The following is a 16,046-nucleotide window of genomic DNA, read 5'->3' on the forward strand; positions in this document are numbered from 1 at the left end:
GTTGGCATGATAATCGTAACCGAACTGAACCGTGAGACTAGTATAGGTTCACGCCTCTAATTTCCTGAGTGGACACCGACAATGCCCGTTGCAACAAACGCAACAAGTAGTTTTCTTGTATAAGCGGAAACACAAGCAATCTGGCTAAGCATCTTTCAATAGTGCAGAAAGACAAATGAAAAGTTTTCAACTGACTAGCTAAGCACAATCCACATCGTTATGCTAGCAGTCAATCACATAAGGTCTCTCTAAATTCATATAATATTAATAGTTAAATAAACACACACACATTCGGTTACTATACTAGCCACGATTGGTGTGTGGCGGTTTTCAGGTGTGGCTCAGTGACGGGTCAATTGTCATCGGACCGTTATATACAGATGAATTACTGCAGAATATTAAAGCAGTTTAATGATTTATATGCTTTGTATTGGAAATTAGTCATTCAATGTGACTACACATGACTTTACAGAGGGCTTACGACCTACTAACTACAGTTTACCTTAAGAACATGTGCTGCAGCTGAAGTAAGAGCAAATTTAGTTACCAACTAGATAGTAGTCACGAAGCCTCTACTGTGCATTTTATGTTTCAGGTTAAGAAAGAAGTTCCGATCAGCTGGTGCAACCCTACCCTGAGCTCCATTCATCCTCACATCAGTCCTGCAGTGAACTCAACAGTGGTACAGACTAGAGTAGAAGGTGATTTTGGACGCAGCCAAAATTGTTTCCACAACAGTAGTGAATGTGCAGTGTGAGCGCGGCTGCAGCCAGTGATGTGGTGCATGTGTGTGTTACCGGCGCGCTGAAGCTGATAGTGTTGTGTCCGGGCTGCAGTGTGACGTCTGTGGCCCTCAGCATGTGTTCTGCCTCCTCCAGAGCCGATGTCGCTGCAGTGCCGCCCATCTGCAGAGAGGTGGCGCTGTCCGGCCTGCGCATCAGCAGGTGTGTGTTCTTACAGGCCACGCCGGCTGAGCTGAGCGCACTGTCAGATGGACTGAGCTCTGTCACCTCGCACAGCTCCAGCGCAGGAGAAACACTCACCGGGCTGAGCGCCGGGAACACCACGCTGCCGGACGCCTGCTGAGTGGAGCGTCTGTGTGTGCCCGGTGGATCCGTGCTGAAGTGGAGAGCGGCGGAGAACTGCTGCACGCACACCGGCAGCGGCTGCAGACTGCACACATGCAGCTCCATCTGCAGCTCCGCACCCACATGAACCACAGCAGAAGCTGGACAGAAGATCAGCTCCTGCAGGACTGCTAGAGAACTCATGCTGAGAGACACTGCACACACACACACACACACACACACACACACACAGATTGATGAGTTTGTGTCACAGTTTACAGGAATAATCTGAGAAAGGTCTTAAAGAGCCCCTACTGTGGGTTTTTGAGAATGATCTCCATCAGTGTGTAACACAGCTCTGAGTGAAGTGAAATATCCCGCTCAGGCTTAAATCTGAAGGTGCACCGTGTTCAAAACTATTGATTCATTTATAAATGAGTCGACTCAGAGTGGTTTCAATTAATCGCCGCAGTATTGAGTCTTTAGCCGTGTCAGCGCAATGTCGATATGGAACTCAAGCCCCGCCCATTTGTTGTGGGCGTAGACTTGGGGAAATTGAAATCCCCGGCCCCGCCCACAAACACTGTAGCAAATAAGACAAAGGCTGCGTCCGAAAGCGCCTACTACTCAGTAGGTACTGCATTTGAATGTAAACGTACTACTCGGCCGTTAGAAAACTGCGTTCTATACAGTATGAATGTAAGTATGAATGGAATTCGGACGTACTACATCCGCCATTTTTTTTATGGTCACATGACCTACCTGCGTCAGTTGCGTCGCTTCACTCCCATTTATGAATTCTCTTGTGGGGCATCGTGGGATAGCGCAGCGTGCATGGGATGCGCACTTCAGAATCTCGCCAGAAGTAGTAAGTCATCCGGGTATTTCTCACATACTGATTTTCAAATTCTATGAATTCGGACATACTACTCTGCTCGCATACTGATTTTAGCGTACTGTATAGCATGGAAGTATGCCGTTTCGGACGCAGCCAAAGACTTTGTGTGGTGAAGACGCTGTGCTCTGAAGTATGAGTATCTGAGGGAATGTTATTTCCCCTACCCGAAGATGAGGCGGTGAAGAGTCAGTGGCTGAAGATTATTATTAGAGAAACACCTCAGCATTATAGCCCAGCCTTGTGCTGTGTTCCCCTCATTTCTCTGACAAGTGCTTCAGCAATCAACACGCTTACAATGAGGGATTCATCGGCCGTTTGTTAAAGGAAAGATCAGAAAAGACTATTGATGTATGGGACTTTGTCAGAGCTTGACAGGAACTTTACAGTACACAGTTCATGGATCAGCTCTTTCCTCCATTTCACAAGTGTAAGTAACTTAAGTGTGATTAAATGGCTGCCTCCTTGTTTTTTTCTCTAGCTTGCAAATTCAAGGGAATTAAGTTTATTTATAGAGCACATTTCATACACAGTGGCAATTCAAAGTGCTTTACATAAAAAAGACTAATATAAGAAAATAAAAAACAAATAATAAACATGATTAAAAACACAGGTGTGTGTTCAGTCTTGATGTGAATGTGCCTAATGTTGGAGCACATCTGATCATTTCTGGAAGCTGATTCCAGCAGCAGGGGGCGCTGTTAGTAGCTGATTCCCCCTGCTCTGACTGAACTCTTGGAGTTTCTAGTTTATCTGATCCTAAAGATCTGAGTGATGTGTTAGGTTTGTGTTAAGTCAGTATATCTGAAATGTATTTAATTGTGTTTTGTTACTAGTAATTGCTCCACGTGGCTTGTATTGAATCTGGTGAGCTCTTTATAATCACATATTGCGTCTGTAACCATGTTGAAAACATGATGTGTGCCGCTTTGTTTATGGATTTAAATGCGTTTGTGAGCTTGCAATCCTCTGTCGTTAGCTGTTCCTACACACATGCTGTGGTCAAGTTTTAAAATAGTTCAGCTTTTGCCGCTGTGTGGATTAATACTGAATGTGTGTCATGGTGAAGAGTAGAGCAATATGCTGATGTTTAACTGCACTGGGCTCACACACACACTCTGGACTCCGACTACCTCAACAATGTTGATAAGCCGGGTCATCAGACCAATCAGCACAGATTAGCATCACGCTAAGAAAGTGGTTTGGAACAAATTAATCGCTCAACGAATCATATGAGAGTCGCTGGGATAATTAGGTAAAATAAATGCATCTTATAAGACAATTAAAGTGTTTGTTGACCCTGCATGCAGATCAGCCTGTTGTTGGAGACCCCAAAAACCAAAATATGACCCTTTTATAATGCATAATAGAGCTCTTTAGAGAATTAAACTGCGCTGCACCATATCAGGACAAACACTAGATGATGGAGTACTGCGATTATATCATTTACATTTAGAAATGATGCTTTAATTATATTTTAAAAGATCATATATTGACAGTTTAAGATAATTATTAACACAAAATTATTATTTTCTAATATTTCCGCAGTGCTATTTAGCAGATTTCTTCAACACATCTCTAATCATAATAGTGTTAGGAGAAGCACTTTAGCATCGAGAGCAACACCGTATAAGTACATTTAGACCTGTTTTCGGTTGCTGTGTTTGGTTAGAGAACACTTAGACTTGTTTTTAGCTGGTTCTTTGCTTCTTAGACTTTACACACCTGAAACTTGTCTATAGCACTTGTTCACTGCTGCTCTTATAGTTGTGTAAATTGCTTCCCAGTCCTCATTTGTAAGTCGCTTTGGATAAAAGCGTCTGCTAAATGACTAAATGTAAATGTAGTGTTAATAACTCATCTCTAATAACTGATTTATTTTCTCTTTGCCATGATGACAGTAAATAATATTAGACTAGATATTCTTCAAGACACTAGTATTCAGCTTAAAGTGACATTTAAAGGCTTCACTAGGGTAATTAGGGTAAAGTTAGGGTAATTAGGCAAGTCATTGGACAACAGTGGTTTCTTATCTTAACAATTACAAATAATACTTTATAATAATAATTAGTAAATATTAGCGCCAGTATAAAACATTAGTTCCTCATTTCTCATCAAAGGACTCAGTGTTTATGACGTCTCATCACTATCATCACAATAACAATCAGTTTTCAATATATTGTGCAGTCATACTGAAATCCATCCAGTGTGTGTTCATATTTTTCACGTGTATATATTTTAATAGTGTTTGTCGTTTGCTGGCTGACCTTTGGCTTGACCTTTGCCCTCTGGCTGGCTGGCGAAGGTCAGGATCTCCTGGCAGAAGTGTTTTCTCTCTTCATGGCTCAGGTTGGTGTCGCTGGCGAGCAGAGCGCTGGTCTGCAGGTACCTACACACACACTGTCAAGGAAAACACTGCAGACACAACACACTGTTCAGCAGACGCTCAACAACATGCAGCTGAAGGCAAAATATTTTTGTGAAATTTCTAATTACTTTTTTTAATATTTACCAGGAGATTTTTAACAGAGAAAGATTTTTAAAAAGTATTTCCTGTTATATTTGTCTTCTGGAGAAAGTGCCATTTCTTTTAGCTTGGCTGGAATAAACAAATAATATATATATATATATATTAGGGGTGTAGCGGTACACTGGAGTCACAGTCCAGTGCAGACTCCTCAGTTTTGGGAATAACAAGTTCAGGAATAATAATGAATCCCCAGTACTTGCTTTTTCTGCTTATTCTGAACAGGCAGAAGTGTTTGCTTTGTCATAATCAGCTACAGAACTGAAGAGCTTCTAGTGATGCAAAAGTACTAACTAAACACAATCCTGAAAAATAAAACATCATCATTAGCTCAACCCTCTCATAAAACAACAGAAAACTAGAACAGTGTGTTAAATGTAAAATTCAGTAAAGCTTCAAACCTGAAACCTCTTTAAATGTAAATGCAGCAGTGTGTTCATCACAACGGCACTGCAGCGGACAACAACTGCTCAATATTCTGTGTGTGTGTAGAGAAGGCACTCACTAATGCCGAGTTCTGACTGCATGATTTTAGCCCCGATTTTGACTCGCCGACAGGTTTTGAGAAATCACTGACAAATGCCTGAAATCACAGGCAAATCCGTGCTCGTGCACACGAGTAACAATCACACAGTGTGAACTATCAAAGACACCATCTGAGAGAGCAGCATCCACTAGTGTGGGTATCTGCAGGCCAGCAGAAGGTTGCGGGACAAGTTAAAGGGCTTCATTTCTGTCTATTTGGACCCAAGAAATGGAGGAAAAACTGGTGGAAATTTGGAAGCAGCATCCATGTTTGTTTGACAGGTCATCTGAGCAATATCACAACCAGGTCGAAAAAAAAAAACAATTGAGGAGAAATTGCTGATTCCCTTCAAACCCAGGTGAGCAAATATATACCTTTTCGACACCATTAAAGGCTTCTTTCTCATAGTGTAGTTAATAACAAAAGATATACTACGTGTTTTTGGTTGTGAGACGTGGTTTGGACAAAGTTGTCTGCGATTCTTCCTATAGTAAAGTCATACAGTGTGAACCAGCTTGTTGCCGTTCCATCTTGCAGTGTAAACAAAGCAGCGACTAAACGCTAGCCCAGATAATCATGCAGTGTGAAAACATCTGTGACACGACTACTTCAAAAATCCTGCAGCCTGAACTCTGCATTACAGAGGTGCGTGGCTGTCACACACTCGCGTTTCTTGCAGTATCGTGTTTTTAGACGCTGTGTGAAGATACAACTATTTCAACTTTCTCCCACAGCAGAACTCATTACTGTCAGTTTTAGAGCAGTGGACCAATCAAATGAACTCAGAGGCGGGACTAGTGTTGCACGCTTCTGTTTACTGGGAAGCAAGTTGGCATGACAATGAGAACATGGTGGAAGCACTCCTGAATGCTGCTGTGTCACGTTTTTAGACACGGAGCCGTGTTCTCTGTGAATGTATGCTCAATTCCTGCATTGCTGTGGCGTTTCTTTCTAACTGAAGTGACTGCACATCTGGACTGACCCGTGAACCTCGTACCATGATGAATATATATATACTGTTGCACCTCTAACATATATATGTAAATATATAATATACAGTGCATCCGGGAAGTATTGACAGCGCTTTACTTTCTCCACATTTGTTTTTATGTTACAGCCTTATTCCAAAATGGATTAAATTCATTTATTTCCTCAACATTCTACACACTATCCCCCATAATGACAATGTGAAAAAGAGTTTTAGAAATTGTGCACATTTATTAAAAATAAAAGAGCTGAAAAATCACATGTACATGAGCTCAGGTCCATTCTGTTTCACTGATCATTCCTGAGATGTTTCAGCAGCTTCATTAAAGTTCACCTGTACTCAATTCAGCTGATTGGACATGATCTGAAGAGGCGTACACCTGTCTATATAAGGGCCCAGGGTTGACAGTGCATGTCAAAGCACAAACCAAGCATGAAGACAAAGGAATTGTCTGTAGACCTCCGACACAGGATTGTCTGGAGCACAAGTCTGGGGAAGGTTACAGAAACATTTCTGCTGCTCTGAAAGCTCCAATGAGCACAGCGGCCTCCATCATCCGTAAGTATAAGATGTTCAACCACCAGGACTCTTCCTAGAGCTGGCCGGCCATCTAATCTGAGTGATCGGGGGAGAAGGGTCTTAGTCAGGGAGGTGATCAATAACCCGATGGTCACTCTGTCTGAGCTCCAGCGTTCTTCTGTGGAGAGAGGAGAACCTTACAGAAGGACAACCATCTGTGCAGCAATCCACCAATCAGGCCTGTATAGTAGAGTGGCCAGACTGAAGACTCTCCCCGCCTGGAATTAGCCAGAAGGCATCTGAAGGACTCTCAGACCATCAGAAACTAAACTCTCTGCTCTGATGAGACTCAAACTGAACTCTTTGGGGTGAACGCCAGGCGTTACGTTTGGAGAAAAGCAGGCAGCGCTCATCACCAGGCTAATAGCATCCCTACAGTGAAGCATGGTGGTGGCAGCATCATGCTGTGGGGATGTTCTTCAGCAGCAGGAACTGGAAGACTAGTCAGGACAGAGGGAAAGATGAATGCAGCGATGTACAGAGACATCCTGAATGAAGACCTGCTTCAGAGTGCTCTTGACCTCAGCCTGGGGCGACGCTTCATCTTCCAGCAGGACAATGACCCAAAGCACACCGCCAGAATATCAATGGAGCGGCTTCACAACAACAATTTGGTGAATGAGTGGCCCAGCCAGAGCCCAAACCTAAATCCTATTGAACATCTCTGGAGAGATCTGAAAATGGCTGTACACCGTCGCTTCCCATCCAACCCGATAGAGCTTGAGAGGTTCTGCAAAGAGGAATGGGCATCAACAAAGGGGGCATCAACAAAGTATTGAGCAAAGGCTGTGAATACTGATGTACAGGTGATTTTTCAGTGCAGTGGGCAATATTTTTAGCCCCCTTAAGAAAGGACACCACTGTTTTGTTTGATGTTTTTTCACCTGTATCTTTAATTTGACTGGACCTTCAAAAGAAGCATTGACAGAAACTGACCCTTATATCCTAACTGTAGTGTTCTGGTGACTGTCGCTTTAATTCAGATGAGATTGTGCTCTTTTTTTAATAACTGATTGATTATATATGATGATATATTATAGCGGTGTGCTGAAGGATACTCGTCCATCTTCTGCAGCTGCTTCTGGCACTCTGCGATCTGCCGGCGTGTGTGTGTGAGCGGCAAACTCCAGCTCTCAGACACGAACGACTTCAGAGAGTCCAGCAGGAAGAGCTCAGCACTCTGAGGGTCACCCTTCCTCCTGCGCACGCGCACACAATTACAGAAAGAGAGACACACACACACACACACACAGACACATACGATTAGTCAGAGAGGATGTCAGACTTGTTTCTCCTCCAGTGTGTGTGTGTGTGTGTGTGTGTGTGTGTGTGTCAGTGAAGCTCACATGTAAAACTCGGCCAAACTCTTTCCCAGCAGACGAGCTGAGCGCAGGCGTCCGATGGCCCTGTACATCTCCATAGCAGCATGAGATAGCTCCTGCGTACACACACACACACAGATGAGCTACAGAAATAAACCTGCTAATCACAGCAGTCAAACACACACTCACACATACACACACACACACACAGAGATGATGACATGGAGCGCTCACCAGATAGTGTTTCTCAAAGGCCTCGACAGACGACAGCGCCTCCTTCAGCTTCTTATATGGACTCTGAAGACTTTGTGCTAAAACACACACACACAAACACACGCACACACACACACACACACACACACACACACACACACACACACACACACACACACACACACACACACACACACACACACACACACACACACACACACACACACACACAGCATCAAAACAATGAAACCATACACTTATATACTCCAGTAAAAGCACTATAATGGAGTTCCATCAGATTAAACATCATCATATATTGCTGTATTTGAGACTCTTCTTTACAGAATTATTATTTTAAATGTTGAATCTAAAATACAGGACAAATTTAACTTATAAAGATAAAGATGAGCGTTGTGTGTGTAAATATCCAGCAGTGTGTGGTCTGTTCCTGTTATGAATCTCCAGCATCACCACTAGGGCTGTAATGGTTGATCCGTGATCCGTACAGATCACACCGCACGGTTCAGAACGCACGTGACCCGCAGATCAATAACTTTCTTTAACTTGTAGGTTAATCCAACATTTATAACAATAGCAGAGAGATGGCCTCCCGCGTCATTCAAATCACGAGTATGAAAGCATTTTGGCGTCCCTGTAAAGTATAATGATGACAGAAACAGTTGTGGTGGGACCTAAATGCTTTATTAGGCTATTAATTAAAGGTGTCTTATGTCAATGTTTAGCCTGCATTAATGCATTCAGTGTAAAGCTGCAGGATTAAACATTACAACATCATGATCTCAATTCAAACCAGCGTAACATGAATGATAAACGATGATGATTTGCATATGTTTATTAATGCTTCTAATTAGCGCTGCAGTCAAGTCTGTGTTTGATCGAGAGAGATTCAGTTTTTACACTTTTTCAGTGAGTTACAAACAATTAAATAACACAGAAGAACTGGGAGACCAGTTTACAGTTCAGATATAAGCACTGAGGATCATGGTGAAGATTAAAATCACCGTTTAATGGAACTTGATGCTGGTGAATGTTGTAGCAATTGCATTGTGTAACCAACAGGTGGCGACAAACAACCATCAAAATTATGTCACTGAATGGGTTTAGAGAAATGGTCCACCGATGATGAAACATTATCAAGTTTAATGAGTGAATTGGTGAATCATTATTTAAAAACAGATATGATCTGTTGTCTATGATCTCTATATTTAGCATTATCAGCAACAGATGATGTTTCCTATTGAATATTTTCCTTTTTTTCAGCTGCTTCTTTCTTGATTTTTATTTTTATTAACATTACAGCTTCTGAGTTCTGTTTGATAAACCAGTGGTTTTTGCAGGTATATTTCTGTATAAATAGAAAGCAAATGACATTTGTCTTCTCCCTTTTTCGCTGATTCGAAAAATGGTCCGATCCGTGAAAACCGAAGTGATCCGAACCGTGAGGTTTATGATCCGTTACACCACTAATCATCACTGCAGTCATTCTCACCTGTCTCAGGTCTCTCTGCACCCAGACCGGCCAGCAGGTCCACTGTTCTGTTCAGATCTTCAGAGTTAGGGCCGTTTTCAGACACCAGACCACACAGATCACCCAGAGCCTTCAGCTAAACACACGCACACACTTTGTTTTTGAGAAAAGTGAGTACATTACATAGGTTTCTATTCATTTTATACTGTCCAAACCGTGTTTTGTTTTGCCCTTACGCTACCCTACCCCTAACCCAACCATCACAGGAGACTGTGTGCAGCTTTACTCTCTGATTAAACTCATCCTGTGGGATTTATAAGCTTTTTGAGAAATGAGGACGTCACCAGTGTCCTCATATTTCACCTCCTTTTTGTAATACCAGTGGCATACCTATGTCATTATACAGATTTGTGTCCTGATATGTCACAAAAACACGTGTACACACACACAAAGAAAATAGTTACAATCTGCACAGTAGAAACATCATTACAGCTATGAGGAGAGGCCATAAAGCTAGCTCCACAAGTGTGTGTGTGTATGTGCGCAAGTACATGTATGTGTTTGAGTGTATGTGAGTAGGACTCATACTGGTCAACCCTCCCGTTTTTCCCGGGATTCTCCCGTATTTTACAGTTCTATCCCGCTATCCTCCTGTAAAGGTATTTTCCCGTATTTCTCCTGTATTTTCAGTCTTTCTCTGAAGGGTGGCAAATAACCATTAAAGAGTCGATCCTCCCTATACGCAACCCATACCGCTGAACCACCAGGGGCCGCCCTTGCTCTTAAATGTGAGTCTGTTCTGTGCTTTCGCTTTGTTTAGGCATGAAAACACTTTGAATTAAATATAAAAACAGCAGGATTCCCTTTCCTTTCCATTACAGACGCCGTCACCCCTCCTATACAGTCCTCAAATCAGTCATGTAGCGGTGCGTGACTGTCAGCTGACGCGCTCCATAGTGATGAACAGACGCTGTTTCCCAAACGGATTCTGGACACGCCATTTAAAGCGGAGTGAAAGTCTGGGTTTTGTGTGTGTTTGAACAGACATATACACATAATTAATAATAATAACATCTAAACATGTCGATCTTGCTGGGTTTTTTTCAAACACAGCTAATTTCATCCTAAATGAGCTTAAACAGTGAGGAAAGCAATCGAACGCTTTCATTATAACGCTAGATGTGTGCATTTATAAAGTGACACCTCTGTTATTTAATGTAATCAAACAGAAATAAATCATAATAACTGAGATTCATTCGCTGCTCTTTAATCAGAATGTGTGAGTTATACAGTGAAGAAAAGACTAATGAGAGCTGGATTAGATTTCAGTATATTAGCTTTTCATTTTAATAAGCTCAACTGTTTGCTAATTGATTTGCTGCTAATGTTTACTATTTATTTTCTCTTTTGTAAATAATAATAATAAAACATATTACTGACCGTTTGACTGTTTATTTACAATGAAACAGCTCCAGAAGAACAGATTTAGTCATTTGGGGATTTTTTAGTAGGGGGGATATCTCTTATTATGGTGGGCATATCCCTAATTTCCACATCCCATGTTGACAGGTATAGTGGGACTGTGTGCACACATTTATGTGCCAGTGTGCGTGTGTATATGCAAGTGTGTATGTGTGTGCATGTGAGTATGTGAGTGTGTATGCCATTGTTTGTATGTAGGTGTGCGTGAGTACATGTATGTGTGTATATGTGTTTATGAGTGTATGTGAGTGTGCACGTGTGTGCGCGCAAGTACATGTATGTGTTAATACATGCGTGTGCACGTATGAGCTTATGTGCGAGTGAGTGTGTGTGGTGTGTCCGTGTACGTGCAGTACCTTCTCCGTGGCATAAGTCCACAGGCCCACAGTGTGTGAGTAGTTTGCCTCCAGCTGACTGCGCTCGCAACAGCCCTCGATCCTGTGCAGAACCTCCAGACAACTCAGAAACACCCAACAGTCCAGCGCACCACACACCACTGAAACCTGCAACACACACACACACACAAACACACACACACACACACACACACACACACACACACACACACACACACACACACACGAGTCAGACATATACACACACCCAACAGTCCAGCGCACGACACAACACTGACATCTGCCACACACACACCTCCAGCAGCCGCAGCTCCTGTACACAGGTGTGCAGCAGCTCCAGGGCGCGGGCCGTCACCTCCCAGGGTCTCTGCAGGAAGATGAGCAGTGTGCACTGGCGGGAGAACAGGTAGCTGCGTAGGTCCAGCAGGCTGGCGTCTCCTCTCTGGATCAGGTCTCGCTTCTCCATGTCGATTGGTCTCCGCAGCAGCAGCCCGTTCCAGCTGCGCACCGGCTGGCAGAACGAGCAGAGCCAGTTTGCTCCGTCTGATCACACACACACACACACACACACACACACAGTTTTTTAGTTTTAAATGTATACAGCGGGGGAAATAAGTATTGAACACATCACCATTTTTCTCAGAAAACATTTCTCCGAAAAACATCCACTGATGTAATTGAAGCTGTGTGGGCAGTGGGAAAATAATAATTATCTGAATTATACCTTAAGTCTGTTAAGAGTGTCTGTTTTCTGAAAACGTCTTGAAGAATGAGGTTTGGTGGTCACCTCATACAAACTAATGATTTCTGTTTAACCATGAACACCATCAATAACATCTCCATTAGTCTTTAGCAGAAAAACAGAACTCAAATGTGTGAAACACCTGAAGCGGAGCATATGATTGCAGACGTTGATGTAGTGGTGAAACTCTGAGCAGTTCTCCTACTGTCAGTAAAGTGTGAGCATGTGTTTAAACTGATGTGAGATGCAGATTTACCTCCAGCGCCGAAGTTGAGCACGTACTGCGTGAAGAGAGCATCCAGCTCATCATACTGGACCAGAGCATCCTCAAACTGCTGGAGCATCTCGAAGACAAACGCCAGCTCCTCCTGAGACACACACACACACACAGGTCAGACAACACACACACTGGCTGTGTTTCTATCAACTGATGCATATTACTTTGCTACAGCAATCCACATGTAAAGTTAGTTTAGATGTTTTGTCGATGCTAAGTTCAAATAAAATACCACCAAACTGCCCATACCACTGTAGAATATGAATATTAGCATGAAAATATGCTAATTAATATGCTAATATTTGCATGATATTAGCACATTAATAGCATATTAATAGAATATTAGCATGAAAAAATACAGTATGAATTCCTCAAACACAGGGGACACTCTTATATGTCTGTTTTTATTTATTATTTGTTTTTATTTTCTCATACTTGCCTGTGTTATTTTCGTTTATGTAAAGCACACTGAATTGCCACGGTGTATGAAATGTGCTTTATTAATAAACTTGCCATGCCTTATATGGTCACCAATGTAAACCAGTGGTCATGTCTGGTACTGCAGCCAAACTAAACACTACTGAAAGCTCATTATAGGAGACGTCAGCTTCAAATTTGGAATATAATTTGCTCAGATATTTAGATTGGATTTTCTGTCAAATTTAGGCATTTCAGTGGTCATTTCATTTAGAAAGAGAGGGGAAAAAGCATTTGAGGAGAGTTATTACAACCTAACAGACATCTCCTGCTCACCATGTCTGTTTGTTGGCTAATTTTGGTTCTTAATGACCTGCACAGATGAATTCTTCACCAGAAAACTAGCAATGTGAGCTAACAAAACCAATACGGTTAGACTGGATTTCATGTGGACTTTAAATCATTAATTTTCCTTCAGCTTAGTTCCTTTATTCATCAGGGGTCACCACAGCGGAATGAACTGGCAGCTATAGCAGCATGTTTTACACAGCGGATGCTCTTCCAGCTGCAACCCAGTACAGGGAGTACCAGTTCATCAGTTCCCCTATAGCACATGTGTTTGGACTGTGGGGGAAACCGGAGCACCCGGAGGAAACCCACGCCAACACGGGGAGAACATGCAAACTCCACACAGAAACACCAACTGACCCAACGGGGACTCAAACCAGCGATCTTCATGGTGTGAGGCTAACCACTGAGCCACCGTGCTGCCCTTTAAAGCATTTTTATTGTGTTATCCATATAAATGCGTGTATGAAACAGACAGGTGTATAGACGCAGAGCTGCAGATCAGCGGCTCAGACGGAAACACACCTGCACCATGAAGTAATCGCAGAAGCTCCAGCCGGGCTCGGTGCGTTTCTCCCTCAGCGTCCGCATGTCGTCCTCGAAGCGGCCCAGATTCCTGGTGAAGGACATGAGCAGCAGCGTCCGCAGCTTCGTGAGAAACGAACTCCACGACTCCTGAGAGCGCGACGACTCCTTCAGCGGCTCCGACAGGGACACACACCTGCACACACACACAGTTATGCTTTTACTTGGAACCAAACACTCTGGGAGGTCAGTTAACATAACGACAGGTGTAGAAAGCTTACATACATTCCTATAGGTGTTTACCTGTTCAACATTTAACATTCAAAGGGCACCTATTATGCAGAAATCCCTTTTGTATGTGGTTTAATCCCAGTTGTGTGTCAGCAGAGTGTGAATATCTCCAGCCTCTAATGATCAACATGAGTTAATTGTGTTTGTTTTAATCAGACTTGATGACTGAAACACTTTGATTGACGCTCTCCCTTTGTGTCAATCAAGCCCCGCCCACTAGTGCCCATCTCTCCATCTCATTAGCATAAACAGCAGCCCTGAGTGAGAAGCAGCCGTCTGTCCATTAGCCATCAGAGTGTTTGAGCTGCTGAAGATAATGTCAGCATAGACTAAGAGGATTATAGATGTGGAGTTTTAGATGAATAGGAGCGACATAGACTGACAGAAGCACACACTGAAGCACACATGACCAGCACTCACACACACACTGCTGTTTTACATCTGTCCCTATGCTGACGCACTGCTGTCTATATCAAAGTTAGTGATTGTGTATTCCTGCAGCGGTGGTCCTGCGCTCACCTGTCGCTCTGCTTGTTGCAGAAGTCGTTGCGGATCTTGTCCAGGATGGAGGTGCGCGGCAGGATGTTGGTCTTGTTCTTTTTCTTGTTGTCGTTTTCCACCACCACGATCAGCCAATCAGCAGAGCCGTGGAGCCGCAGGACGCCCTGCCAGCGCTGCATGTCCTCCTTCACTGATGCCTTGTACACCTCTGTGTCCTGAAACACACACACATATAATCAATTACATAAACGTACAGATCAGACACACACACACACACACACACAAACACATAATCACATATGTATACATACAGGCACAAATACAAACACACACACACAGACACATAAACTTGTGCACTGAAATAGGAATCAAAACCCTCAGCAGATTGTGTCTGGCCTAAAACACACACCAGTTAAAGACTTAAACTGAAGCGTCACACTAATACACAGACATGTTGACGAGAAATGACTCGACTTCTCCAAAAGAGCAGAAAATGTGTGTGTAAACGCAAAGCAAACACCAACAGCTGAGCGTGAGGGAAAATAAAGCCAGCAGTGTGTGTGTGTGTATGTGTGTGTGTGAGAACATGACACTGATACACACTAATTTAAGCACAGAAACACATCAGCTTTAATGTGCTGGAGTATAAACACTGCCGCATACACAAGAGAAAGCAGAAATCATCTGAAGCGTGTGCAAACTGAAGCAGATAATCAGATACAAACCATGATAAGCATGAGAAATATGCAGAAACTCAACAGCACATTACACACACACACACACACACACACACACACACACACACACGCACGCACGCACGCACACGCACGCACACACACGCACGCACGCACACACGCACACACACGCACGCACACACACGCACACACACGCACACACACACGCACGCACACATGCACGCACACACACGCACGCACACACGCACACACACGCACGCACACACACGCACGCACACACACGCACGCACACACACACACGCACACACACACACACACGCACGCACACACACACACGCACGCACACACGCACACACGCACACCGACTGATGCACTTCACTTTAAATAAACCTCCTTATACCTGGCCTTCATCGCTATTTTGATTTATAAATGTCAAGAAACATCATGTACAGGGTTCCTACAGGCACAACTCCATGAAAATCAAGGACTTAAGCACTTTTTCCAGCACATATTTTTATTTTCAACACTGACACACAACCTATTAATACACATTTTACAAAGACAAAAACCTTCCTAATAATGTAATAATTAATGAATAATATGATATAATAATCATGTTTGTGAAATGTTTATTTATTTGTTGATGTTCTCGCTGATGGAAAGAGACCTGAACATTTGTGCTCATGTAAAAACACTATTACATTGCTACAATAATACAAATTGTAGTAAATAATACTAATATTGAGTGAATACACAGTACTCTTTTAGTTAGTTACATTGGAATTTAAGTGTAGACTTGTTTGAAT

At 42.9% G+C, this 16,046-nt stretch overlaps 1 protein-coding gene across 1 annotated transcript in view; it reads right to left on the bottom strand.

The window, feature by feature from the left end:
- Positions 1-16,046, bottom strand: part of trappc10 (trafficking protein particle complex subunit 10) — a 41,072-nt gene that overhangs the window by 14,079 nt on the left and 10,947 nt on the right. Inside the window, exons 4-14 of the mRNA XM_056467877.1 lie at positions 14,564-14,760; positions 13,754-13,949; positions 12,443-12,554; positions 11,740-11,987; positions 11,445-11,591; positions 9,628-9,742; positions 8,139-8,215; positions 7,929-8,020; positions 7,641-7,781; positions 4,230-4,351; positions 798-1,282 (exon numbers count right to left, since the gene is read on the bottom strand). Coding sequence (XP_056323852.1) covers positions 798-1,282; positions 4,230-4,351; positions 7,641-7,781; positions 7,929-8,020; positions 8,139-8,215; positions 9,628-9,742; positions 11,445-11,591; positions 11,740-11,987; positions 12,443-12,554; positions 13,754-13,949; positions 14,564-14,760 — 1,932 coding nt within the window. The remainder of the gene's footprint in view (positions 1-797; positions 1,283-4,229; positions 4,352-7,640; positions 7,782-7,928; positions 8,021-8,138; positions 8,216-9,627; positions 9,743-11,444; positions 11,592-11,739; positions 11,988-12,442; positions 12,555-13,753; positions 13,950-14,563; positions 14,761-16,046) is intronic.

The sequence above is a fragment of the Danio aesculapii genome, chromosome 11, assembly GCF_903798145.1.
Source record: "Danio aesculapii chromosome 11, fDanAes4.1, whole genome shotgun sequence".
Lineage (NCBI taxonomy): Eukaryota > Metazoa > Chordata > Actinopteri > Cypriniformes > Danionidae > Danio > Danio aesculapii.